Genomic DNA, 13,357 nt, shown 5'->3' with positions numbered 1-13,357 from the left:
AAAATAGTGTTGGAAGTGTTGTACGTAGGGTTGAAAACAGAGTTGCACGAGGACTCATGAATTATTGGGTCGTTGTATATTGTAAACTACAAGCTATAGATCCAAAGACTTTCAATTATAAATTGTAAGTTGAATTGTGAATCATCCATCTAAGATGCTTAGATATATCACATTACTGTATTAAGTAACTATTTCTGGCTAGATCGTACTATAATAAATAACTTAGTAGCGATCACGTATCAGACAGACGGTGTAAGATTTCTACTCTATAATATATATCTGCAAATTCTGCTGAATATCGCTTCATAAAGGACAATGTTTTCATGATTGTCACAGTTAAAGAAACTACGAGCAATAATGTTAAATATATCCAGGAAATTTTAAGAAAGGATTTCGTTTCTTGTATGTGTCTTATCGACACAACCGGACTTCGTAGTTTTTAACCATGAAATACCTCAAAGACTCAGGGCATAGCCTGTCGATGTTCATCGATTACATTACATGAGATTCCAAAGAGCGAGTGGTTATCAGATTTCAACACAATTATTCAATAACTGATGACCAGTGAAAGGAATGCAACAGCGTCATTCAATAAGAAGAAAGACAATTCTGAGGTTAGTGAGAAGTTACGAGGAACGTAGTGAAGACAACTGTAAAGGGGATGGCACAAGCGGCGAGTGGGTCGACTGGTGATTTAAATAACCAGGGAGCTCGATTGAAAGCTTGAATCTTTAAAGGGGATCGTACAAATCCCTAGAGCAAAGAACACCATTCCACGTGCAAGAATATGGACATTCGCACTGCATAGGCAAGTATTTCGAAATGCAGGAGAGAGAGTGCTAGATCTACACGTAAAAAGCGTAGTTGACGTTATAACGCGATGGTAAACAGAGAGAAACTTAAATGTACAACAACCTGTTAACATATCAATGTAAAAGGAAGTAATTGTAAGAGCATTATGAAGCATTGATGGAAAACGAAAACAGTAAAATAACTTCACTGAATCGGAACAATTAAGAATACCAAATACAAGCAATGAAGGAAACGCGGTGCTCTGTAAGCGTGTAAATTGAAGGAATTGCCTGCTATATCTTCCACTACATTGATTTCAATATCACAAACCCTTGGAAGGATTCAATGAATAATGAACTAATGAAACATGAACTAGACTATGTTTCGTGCTGTGTATTGTCGTGTTGAGTTTTTGTTTAAGTAAAGCACAACATTGTTACAATACGCATCGTTAAGTTTTCTCCGTTTAGTCTAAATTGGTCTTTTGGCGTACCGTCGGGGCCTCGACAAAATATCCCTGATGTACAAGGTGTTTGAGAGAGTGATAATGAAAAAGATTGAGCGAAAGGTGGAAGGTGGAATGAATGATGCTCAACGTGAATTTCGTCGCGATAGTTCGACTAAGAATTCGTGGATAAGAGCAAAAGGCTACATTCGTCTGAGTTAATACAAGTACGTATTGAGGATTGTTCTTGACTTCAAGAATACGTTAACAATCTGGAGTTGCCTAGGGTGATTGAGAAATTGAATAAAATAAGGTGCGAGGAGATTGCTCTGTGAAAAAGCTACTCTCAGCAGAGGACCTCATGTATGATCAGAGTGAGAGGGGCTGTCCCGAAAAAAGTAGAGCGTGGATATCCTCAGGAGTCCATCTGTCATCCATTCATCTAGAACCTGATGATGGATAGGGTAACGTGAAAGAATGGTATCACGGGGGTCGAGTAAAAGCCCGGAGGGAGTAGCGACTCCTTTCTGCTCGGCCAGTTCGGATTTGGACTCATGGTGGCAGTGGTTGATGCCAAGATGTTGACAAGACGGCTGATTAAGGGGTTGTTGGCACCCCTCAATGGTCCGTCGGCGGGTGAGCAGAGTACCAACTGCTCCAGAACCGTCCTGGAGGGACGGTAGGGCTTAGAAAGCGCCCCGTTCGATCTGAGACGAGAGACAGCCCCTACAACTAATACAGGCAGGAAGGTACTGGGTACCTTGTGCGCTGGTTGAGCGTAACCCCAACTCCTATGGCCCTAGGGGTGCTCGGGTCCAGTATGGCGAAAACGCCCAGGAATATACCCGTTACCAAAAGACACACCAGTTGCTGTTGTACATGGACTCTGGGAGGTACCGCTTCTTTTTCTTCTAATTTCAGAATCATGCGAAGAAAAATCGGACTACGGGCGCCGGGATTTGAACCCAGGTCCCAAACGTTCGTAACCAAAGGCGCTAAACACTGCGCTGCCATCGTCCGGTGATAGTTGCTATCGAGTGCCGCCACAAGTAAAATCCCGATGAGATTGAGCGAAAATGAGGTGAGAGGATGGCAATAGTTCATGCACGATGCAAACATGTAGGCGTCTTGGACTCGATGACTTGTGCATACTATGCAGAAGTAGGTTACCAAACGGAAGCTAATCCCGCACACCGACGATGAAGAAAGGGCTAGGACTATAGAAATCGCTGAAGAAGAACTGATGAACGCCATGAACAGGATTGACTCGGGGAAAGCGGTTGGCGTCAGTTGGCTGGTGAGCCTAGTACATTCCGAAGATCCTTGCGAAGCAGCGATTCAGGCAGCTCTCCCCAGTAAAATCGATAGATCTGGAAAAATCCAGCCGTATGAAAGGTGGCGAAGGTGGTCTACTAGCGAAACTGGAAAAGGACCCGTTACTCTCGTCATCCTACAGACCCATTAGTATCTTACCAGCATTGAGCAAGATCTGAAGACACACCTTTAAGATGCTCATCGAAAGGAACGGGGGCAGGGTCCCTGGAGACCCCTTCCATGTGGAACAGTTTGGATGCAGAGTAAAGAGGAGTACGATTGAGACGTCCTTGGTACAGTTTCCGGGATTGTAGATTAATGTAGGAAACGGAGCCTGGTGTGCGTTCTTGTCACATGACGCAACTTATTAACATGACTACGTTTCGGAGAGAAGAATTTGAACTTATTGAGGCATAGTCAGAAGAAATGTACACACAGGAGTCCCACAGGGGTCGATCGTGGACCCACTTCTGCGGAATAACGTTTACAACTCCGTGGACCCCGTAAAGGACTTGGACGCCGTAGCTTTTAATGACTTGGCCTAGTTATTACGATGAGAAAGCTGCAAGACGCCGGCGATAGAGTTCGGGAAGCTATGAAGGTCAACACAGAATGATGTACGGACACGGGCCATCATCTGGCCCAAGGTAGGACTGAAATTATACTGTCGACAAGGAAGCGTGTCCCGAAAATGTACTTTTTTGGTTTGCTTTACCGTTCCTCCAATTTCAACATTCATACAGTGAAATATTTGGGTGTTTTATAGGTCAACACTAGGAGGTGTTTTCCTCATTTGGAGCAGGTGTGTGGGAAGGTAAAGGCGTTCGTTGGCGCCATTAGAAACCCGTTGCCGAACGTAAACGGACCCACCAGCCCCATTAGGAAGCTGTACTATGTGGTATGGGAGTCGGGAGTACTGCACGCTGCACCAATATGGCTATCTGTGCTGAGCTATCGAGAAAATAGCTAAGATAAAGTGTCACACGCGGCCCTATGTGTCGTGACGGGCAGAATACCCATACATATTAAGACCAGGCAGCGGGGGAAAAAATAACCATTTAAGAAGAGTTTTACCGCACTTAGGAGACAAGGTACGCAGGATAAACAAGAAGAATCTCTGATCGAGATCAGCCGGCTCAACTTTAGTCAAGAGGCGGTAAATCGGTGGAGGATGGAATGAGCCTTTTATAAAATTTCATCCAAATTTACTTTTGTCAAATTTGCTCGTCCTATTATTGCATTATCTGCTGTTGGTAAGTTACAAATATATATGTACACACAGTTCGTATATTGTTCGAACGATTTCTCAGACCATTTTTAAGAGATTAATGTATGTAGTCGAAATTAATAGAAAGCACTCATAATGCATGCGTTAAAATTAAGGGGTATCATTAAATATTGCAACTGAATAATATTAACTGAGGAAAATATCAATGGTCCAAATTTGCTTTTTTGCTAATTAGTCCATAATTGTTAAGATAATATAGATATGCTTCCTTAAGTTATTATAGTTTTTGTAAAAAAAAAAAAAAAATGAGAGTAAGATATATCTAAAGAAATGTAATCGTATTCTTATCAATTTATATGAGAAATAATTAACTTTCAAATTGTTAAAGGATGTTAAATGAAATGTGTAAAAGACGAGAATTGTTGTTAAAGGAACACATAGAAAATATCGTTCTAAACATAGAAATGGTAAAAGTATATATACCTAGACCTTTGCTGAGACAGAATGTTACTGAATCGAAGCCTGAAACAATTTCCTTCCCAGATATTCCTAATCCAACGCTTGCATTCCATAGCCTGGCTCCGTCCATGTGTAACTTCAAGTTATATTCTTTGCACAGTGATACTAATTCCTTAAGCCAGCTTAGGGGAACAATTTTTCCATTAATTGTATTTTCCACAATTACCAACGTAGAAATGGGCTCGTAATTTCTGTCATGGCGCAGCTTCGATCGCAGTTCAGAAAGATCGAAAGTGCCATCGATATTGTTGCGTAACGATCTAAGACTCACTCCTCCGATTTGAACAGCGCCGCATTGTTCGTGTAACAAAACATGAACAGAATCGCCACAATATGCTTCACATCCACGAACGTTGCAATGGTTCATTACTGAAAATTTAGAAAATAATTAAAAGTTTTCTTAAAAATTAACGTGCAAAGTAAGATTTAAATAAATATGCAACTCTTGAGGCCTAGAAGATTACGGTAAACATTTTGTTTGCCTACAAGTATTCGGTGAAGGATGAAGATTTTTGTAGAGACCTTTCAGCAACATCTTGACTCTGTGTTCATATTTTTTCTTTTTTCTTATATAAAATTACAAAGTAGTAGAATGGTGGCAAATGTGATTGGATTTTGTAAAGTAAACAGTTTTTATGCGAACTTATACAAAAATAGATTATCTTCGACCGTAGGTACGGTTTTTCTATAATTTTGGAAAATAAGAAAATTGAAGGTGCCCTTAAGGACAAGATCTTACTTTCACTGACAAAAGCTAGCTTTAAACATTTATAAAAATTCAATGGATTCAGATGTCAAAAAAATCGTACGCTACATTGTAGATAATGTTATAGCGGCCCATGGCCGTAGAGAAAGTTGCAGAATTGAAGCACATGTGTTGGCCACGTGACCCGCGAAACGACGTCCTAGGACAGGACGTGGTAAAAGAATAAATCTTGGGACTTAGTAAAAAAAAGCCCATGTGCATTAGAAAAGAAAATTTATTGTTTTATCGCCTACGTGTTTTTCTATCCCCACCTCGGATGAAAACTCTCTCTTCCGAGGACCTCGGCACCCTATAAAAACGGAAACGAGAAAAAGCTTGCCTCAAGCGACCTTGGTCCGTCATAGTTGATAGCTTACAACAGTTCACAGTAGTCACTGATAGATACAATATTGGTCTATCAGACAGATAGTCATAGTATGCTTGTATCACTTCTGTATCATGCCCATTCAAGCTCAGCGCACGTCCGTTACAATCTAAAACGATGCACATTCAACGCTAAAATAAACATTGTTATAGCTCTACACCGGAGTAATTTGATATCACCCAACACGTCCTTACCACCTCAAATTGGTTCCCTCAAATCCCCGATGTAATCTGAGCGAAAGAGGTGGGAATGTGTTTGGGTCACATAGACGCCGTATCTGCATATTAAAAATCTATATCGTGGGAAAGGATAACAATCGGTAATTGATAGCCGATGTTAGCGGCGAGGGTATTAAATTTCGCTTTATCGCTAGTGATCCGCGTTGATTCGAATTGACCTAACGACTGGGCGAACCACAGCAATATTTCTTGCGGCTCTAGTGGGGGTACGAGAAAGATTTGATTAACTATATCTGACACGCATGAAAAATTGAAAAGTGAAGTAATCAAAAAACTGGCCAATTTGGTGAGTTGAATAGGCCGTGATCTTTGAATAGATTGCTCTGCTGGGGTACTGCTGCATTTCTTTTAATTTAGATGCGTGGAAACAAAATCGGACTACGGGCGCCGGGACTCGAACTCAGGTCCCGAACGTTCGTAACCTAAAGCGCTAACCACTGTGCTGCCGTCGTCCGGCTGTATTTGCTGTCGAATGCCGCCATATTAGACAGTACGAGAATGCGCATGACACTCGAGAGTGAAGAGATGCGAGACTGGAAACTGTCCCAGTTCTAGAAGAACTTGAAGAAACTGACTGCCCCGTCAATATCGAATGACCTTATTCTGATACTGTGGAAAAACCGTAGAACAGAGGTAATTTTACAAAGTATTCAATTACAAAAAACGTGGAAAACCTTCACTAGGTGAAACATCTTTTCGACTCCAAACGCAATATTGGGCGAAATACCCAAAGCATATCGATGCGACGCCGCGAAAAAAATCCAACGCAGCAAGGCTGTACAAAGTTTGCCATAAACACAGGCAAAGCACGTGACGAAGAAGAACTTCGTGCGAGCCTGGACGACGCTAATTTGAAAGCTATAATGAAGTTGACACCCTGTAGTATTGAGATTAATCCGTGAACCTGGAAAAAGCGGATCTACTATACTATAGGACACTTTTGAGAATTTGGGGCACTGAAAAGATTGGAACGCCATCTACATTACAGCAAAAAAGGTGGGTGGTCAATTGTAGCGAGAATGACTTTGCCCACACGGGTGCGTGTATCCATCGAGGAATGCAGAACAATTGATCGTTAAGGACGTCTGAATCCAGTTATACTCTGTTCGGTGATGAGCAAACGGAGTGTAGAAGTGTACAGAACAAAACTTCGTGGAAACATACGCAGGAGCATAAAAGGGCAAGATTGGAATTTGCACGAAATAGCATATCTCAGCGTAAGAAGTAGAGAAATTCCAATGACAAAAAATTTAATCTAGGAGGCCCATCTAAGCAGATTTAACTATTACCGATACAACTTACGCACAAATAGGTACAATATCATAAATAGAAATTTCGATGGAAGAAGTTTGATCCTACGAGTAGCATTTAGTTATTTCTTAAAAACACCAATTTGTAACATTTCTACATGAATACATTCAGAACAATACGCAGATTCATTAGAAGATTCCTTTACTACATTTGTCAAAGAAACTCAGGAAGCAAAAGCCATTTATCGGCATAAAGCGACAATTCACACCTCAAAAAATGATAGTACCGTGGTTTTGACAAAGCGATTTACGATTTATCGCCAGTAATGCGCGACAAGCAATAATATAATGTACTTGGTATGGGAAGGTGATCGAATAAGCAATTAGAACTGAATGGAGCAAAATCGATACCAAATAATTATAGAAATTAATTTGTAGTATGGAGAATCGAATATTCAAAGTGATTAAGCATAATGGTAGAACTACATGATCTTAATATTATAATTTTTACTTTTTCTGTGATAATTTAATACAGTATTCCTACACAAATTCCGCTACTATGTGGATGAAATAGACACCTTGTATTCTGAAATGCAAAATAAACAAGCTGGACAGTTAATTTCAACAAGTATGACTTCGCTCCTAAGGCATGTTTATCAGATAATGGAGATATTTGGGCAGGAGCTGTGTACACTTAAGATCGCCTGGGAGCTAAGCTCCTCTCCTCCGAGATAGCAGAATCTACAGATAATCAGACATCCACTGAATCAACTTGACTGTGAGCATACAACATGCAAAGAAGCACAGAATCGCGGATACGTCGGAATAGCCGCACACGGTGGGAGTGCCCTAACCGCCCACACTGATAACCATGTTAACCTTCATCTAGTATCAAAAAGTAATGTGTAACCATAATCCAGTCACTGCAGGTCATCCACCTATCGCAATTGCAACTTTACGATCTTTCCTCGATCGGTCAGAACTCTTATCATAGCTTGTACTTGATGCCCCGATAATAATCATCGAGCAATGTCTCTAGCATCAGTATACTCGCAGAAATGACGGTCAATTTATTACCTATTTTATATCTTGGTCTAGATCGTACGGAGGCTTGAGATGAGCTAGCCGTCTCTTCACGGGCTAGGAAACATAGAAGCATTGCGAAGAATGTGCCGACTTTCCGGCATATAATCGTACGCCTTTAAGGCTGGCTGGGGATTAAAGCAATTGAAATGTAGAGGTGCATAACATCGCAGATGCATCGGAATAGCTGCATATGGCGGCAATATAGGTAGGAATCGACGATAGCTATAACCATGTTAACCTCCATCTGGTGCTATCCAATGCCAAAAATGTGTCGCTGAGGGCCGTCCTCCTATCACCGTTAGACCTGTACGAACTTTCCTCGTTCGGGCTGAACTCTTTCCTTAGCGAGTACTTAATGTCTCGGTAATATGCTCGAAGCACTGTCTTTAGCATCTGTGTACTCGCAGAAATGGCGGTCAATTCATTACCTATTTTATATCTTGGTCTAGATCGTACGGAGGCTTGTGATGAGCTAGCCGTCTCTTCACGGGCTAGGAAACAGAAAGGCATCGCGAAGAATGTGTCGACCTTCCGGCATATAATCTTACGCCTTTAAGGCTGTTCTGAAGCACAAGCAATCGAAATGTACAGGCGATTAGCTTCGCAGATGCATTATAATAGCTGCATATGGCGGCAATATAGGTAGGAATCATCGACGGCTATAAACATGTTAACCTCCATCTGGTGCTATCCAATGCCAAAAATGTGTCGCTGAGGGCCGTCCTCCTATCACCGTTAGAGCTGTACGAACTTTCCACGTTCGGGCTGAACTCTTTCCTTAGCGAGTACTTAATGTCTCGGTAATATGCTCGAAGCACTGTCTCTAGCATCTGTATACTCGCAGAAATGACGGTCAATTTATTACCAATTTTATATCTTAGTCTAGATCGTACGGAGGCTTGAGATGAGCTAGCCGTCTCTTCACGGGCTAGGAAACATAGAAGCATTGCGAAGAATGTGCCGACATTCCGGCATATAATCGTACGCCTTTAAGGCTGGCTGGGGATTAAAGCAAATGAAATGTAGAGGTGCATAACATCGCAAATGCATTGGAATAGCTGCATATGGCGGGAATATAGGTAGGCAGGTAGGTAGGGATCGACGACAGCTATAACCATGTTAACCTCCATCTGGTGCTCTCCAATGCCAAAAATGTGTCGCTGAGGGCCGTCCTCCTATCACCGTTAGACCTGTACGAACTTTCCTCGTTCGGGCTGAACTCTTTCCTTAGCGAGTACTTAATGTCTCGATAATATGCTCGAAGCACTGTCTTTAGCATCTGTGTACTCGCAGAAATGGCGGTCAATTTATTACCTATTTTATATCTTGGTCTAGATCGTACGGAGGCTTGTGATGAGCTAGCCGTCTCTCCACGGGCTAGGAAACAGAAAGGCATCGCGAAGAATGTGTCGACCTTGCGGCATATAATCTTACGCCTTTAAGGCTGTTCTGAAGCACAAGCAATCGAAATGTACAGGCGTTTAGCTTCGCAGATGCATTGGAATAGCTGCATATGGCGGCAATATAGGTAGGGATCATCGACGGCTATAAACATGTTAACCTCCATCTGGTGCCATCCAATGCCAAAAATGTATCGCTGAGGGCCGTCCTCCTATCACCGTTAGAGCTGTACGAACTTTCCTCGTTCGGGCTAAACTCTTTCCTTAGCGAGTACTTAATGTTTCGGTAATATGCTCGAAGCACTGTCTTTAGCATCTGTGTACTCGCAGAAATGGCGGTCAATTTATTACCTATTTTATATCTTGGTCTAGATCGTACGGAGGCTTGTGATGAGCTAGCCGTCTCTCCACGGGCTAGGAAACAGAAAGGCATCGCGAAGAATGTGTCGACCTTGCGGCATATAATCTTACGCCTTTAAGGCTGTTCTGAAGCACAAGCAATCGAAATGTACAGGCGTTTAGCTTCGCAGATGCATTGGAATAGCTGCATATGGCGGCAATATAGGTAGGGATCATCGACGGCTATAAACATGTTAACCTCCATCTGGTGCCATCCAATGCCAAAAATGTATCGCTGAGGGCCGTCCTCCTATCACCGTTAGAGCTGTACGAACTTTCCTCGTTCGGGCTAAACTCTTTCCTTAGCGAGTACTTAATGTTTCGGTAATATGCTCGAAGCACTGTCTTTAGCATCTGTGTACTCGCAGAAATGGCGGTCAATTTATTACCTATTTTATATCTTGGTCTAGATCGTACGGAGGCTTGTGATGAGCTAGCCGTCTCTTCACGGGCTAGGAAACAGAAAGGCATCGCGAAGAATGTGTCGACCTTCCGGCATATAATCTTACGCCTTTAAGGCTGTTCTGAAGCACAAGCAATCGAAATGTACAGGCGATTAGCTTCGCAGATGCATTGGAATAGCTGCATATGGCGGCAATATAGGTAGGGATCATCGACGGCTATAAACATGTTAACCTCCATCTGGTGCTATCCAATGCCAAAAATGTGTCGCTGAGGGCCGTCCTCCTATCACCGTTAGACCTGTACGAACTTTCCTCGTTCGGGCTGAACTCTTTCATTAGCGAGTACTTAATGTTTCGGTAATATGCTCGAAGCACTGTCTCTAGCATCTGTTTACTCGCAGAAATGGCGGTGAATTTATTACCTATTTTACATCTAGGTCAAGATCATACGGAGGCTTGAGATGAGCTAGCCGTCTCTTCACGGGCTAGGAAACATAGAAGCATTGCGAAGAATGTTCCGACTTTCCGGCATATAATCGTACGCCTTTAAGGCTGGCTGCAAGTAAAAGCAATCGAAATGTAGAGGTGCATAGCATCGCAGATGCATTGGAATAGGTGCATATGGCGGCAATATAGGTAGGGATCGTCGACGGCTATAAACATGTTAACCTCCATCTGGTGCTATCGCATGCCAAAAATGTGTCGCTGAGGGCCGTCCTCCTATCACTGTTAGAGCTGTACGAACTTTCCTCGTTCGGGCTGAACTTTTTCCTTAGCGAGTACTTAATGTTTCGGTAATATGCTCGAAGCACTGTCTCTAGCATCTGTTTACTCGCAGAAATGGCGGTGAATTTATTACCTATTTTATATCTAGGTCAAGATCATACGGAGGCTTGAGATGAGCTACCCGTCTCTTCACGGGCTAGGAAACATAGAAGCATTGCGAAGAATGTGCCGACTTTCCGGCATATAATCGTGCGCCTTTAAGGCTGGCTGGGGATTCAAGCAATTGAAATGTAGAGGTGCATAACATCGCAGATGCATTGGAACAGCTGCATATGGCGGGAATATAGGTAGGGATCGACGACAGCTATAACCATGTTAACCTCCATCTGGTGCTATCCAATGCCAAAAATGTGTCGCTAAGGGCCGACCTCCTATCGCCGTTAGAGCTGTACGAACTTTCCTCGTTCGTTCTGAACTCTGTTCTTAGCGCGTACTTAATGTCCTGGTTATACGCTTCGAACAATGTCTCTAGCATCAGTATACTCGCAGAAATGACGGTCAATTTATTATCTATTTTATATCTTAGTCTAGATCGTAGGGAGGCTTGAGATGAGCTAGCCGTCTCTTCACGGGCTAGGAAACATAGAAGCATTGCGAAGAATGTGCCGACTTTCCGGCATATAATTGTACGCCTTTAAGGCTGGCTGCAAATAAAAGCAATCGAAATGTAGAGGTGCATAGCATCGCAGATGCATTATAATAGCTGCATATGGCGGCAATATAGGTAGGGATCATCGACGGCTATAAACATGTTACCCTCCATCTGGTGCTATCCAATGCCAAAAATGTGTCGCTGAGGCCCGTCCTCCTATCACCGTTAGAGCTGTACGAACTTTCCACGTTCGGGCTGAACTCTTTCCTTAGCGAGTACTTAATGTCTCGGTAATATGCTCGAAGCACTGTCTCTAGCATCTGTATACTCGCAGAAATGACGGTCAATTTATTACCTATTTTATATCTTAGTCTAGATCGTACGGAGGCTTGAGATGAGCTAGCCGTCTCTTCACGGGCTAGGAAACATAGAAGCATTGCGAAGAATGTGCCGACATTCCGGCATATAATCGTACGCCTTTAAGGCTGGCTGCAAATAAAAGCAATCGAAATGTAGAGGTGCATAGCATCGCAGATGCATTGGAATAGGTGCATATGGCGGCAATATAGGTAGGGATCGTCGACGGCTATAAACATGTTAACCTCCATCTGGTGCTATCGCATGCCAAAAATGTGTCGCTGAGGGCCGTCCTCCTATCACTGTTAGAGCTGTACGAACTTTCCTCGTTCGGGCTGAACTTTTTCCTTAGCGAGTACTTAATGTTTCGGTAATATGCTCGAAGCACTGTCTCTAGCATCTGTTTACTCGCAGAAATGGCGGTGAATTTATTACCTATTTTATATCTAGGTCAAGATCATACGGAGGCTTGAGATGAGCTAGCCGTCTCTTCACGGGCTAGGAAACATAGAAGCATTGCGAAGAATGTGCCGACTTTCCAGCATATAATCGTACGCCTTTAAGGCTGGCTGGGGATTCAAGCAATCGAAATGTAGAGGTGCGCAGCATCGCAGATGAATTGGAATAGGTGCATATGGCGGCAATATAGGTAGGGATCGTCGACGGCTATAAACATGTTAACCTCCATCTGGTGCTATCGAATGCCAAAAATGTGTCGCTGAGGGCCGTCCTCCTATCACCGTTAGAGCTGTACGAACTTTCCTCGTTCGGGCTGAACTCTTTCCTTAGCGAGTACTTAATGTTTCGGTAATATGCTCGAAGCACTGTTTCTAGCATCTGTTTACTCGCAGAAATGGCGATGAATTTATTACCTATTTTATATCTAGGTCAAGATCATACGTAGGCTTGAGATGAGCTAGCCGTCTCTTCACGGGCTAGGAAACATAGAAGCATTGCGAAGAATGTGCCGACTTTCCGGCATATAATCGTACGCCTTTAAGGCTGGCTGGGGATTCAAGCAATTGAAATGTAGAGGTGCATAACATCGCAGATGCATTGGAATAGCTGCATATGGCGGGAATATAGGTAGGGATCGACGACAGCTATAACCATGTTAACCTCCATCTGGTGCTATCCAATGCCAAAAATGTGTCGCTAAGGGCCGACCTCCTATCGCCGTGAGAGCTGTACGACCTTTCCTCGTTCGTTCTGAACTCTGTTCTTAGCGCGTACTTAATGTCCTGGTTATACGCTTCGAACAATGTCTCTAGCATCAGTATACTCGCAGAAATGACGGTCAATTTATTATCTATTTTATATCTTAGTCTAGATCGTACGGAGGCTTGAGATGAGCTAGCCGTCTCTTCACGGGCTAGGAAACATAGAAGCATTGGGAAGAATGTGCCGACTTTCCGG

The 13,357-nt window shown here is 42.9% G+C and overlaps 1 protein-coding gene across 1 annotated transcript in view; it reads right to left on the bottom strand.

The window, feature by feature from the left end:
• Positions 1 to 13,357, bottom strand: part of LOC139996453 (L-allo-threonine aldolase) — a 42,271-nt gene that overhangs the window by 3,306 nt on the left and 25,608 nt on the right. Inside the window, exon 5 of the mRNA XM_072020822.1 lies at positions 4,263 to 4,667. Coding sequence (XP_071876923.1) covers positions 4,263 to 4,667 — 405 coding nt within the window. The remainder of the gene's footprint in view (positions 1 to 4,262; positions 4,668 to 13,357) is intronic.

The sequence above is a fragment of the Bombus fervidus genome, chromosome 18 (genome assembly GCF_041682495.2).
Source record: "Bombus fervidus isolate BK054 chromosome 18, iyBomFerv1, whole genome shotgun sequence".
Taxonomy (NCBI): Eukaryota; Metazoa; Arthropoda; class Insecta; order Hymenoptera; family Apidae; genus Bombus; species Bombus fervidus.
This window is presented reverse-complemented; position numbering and strand designations above follow the sequence as displayed.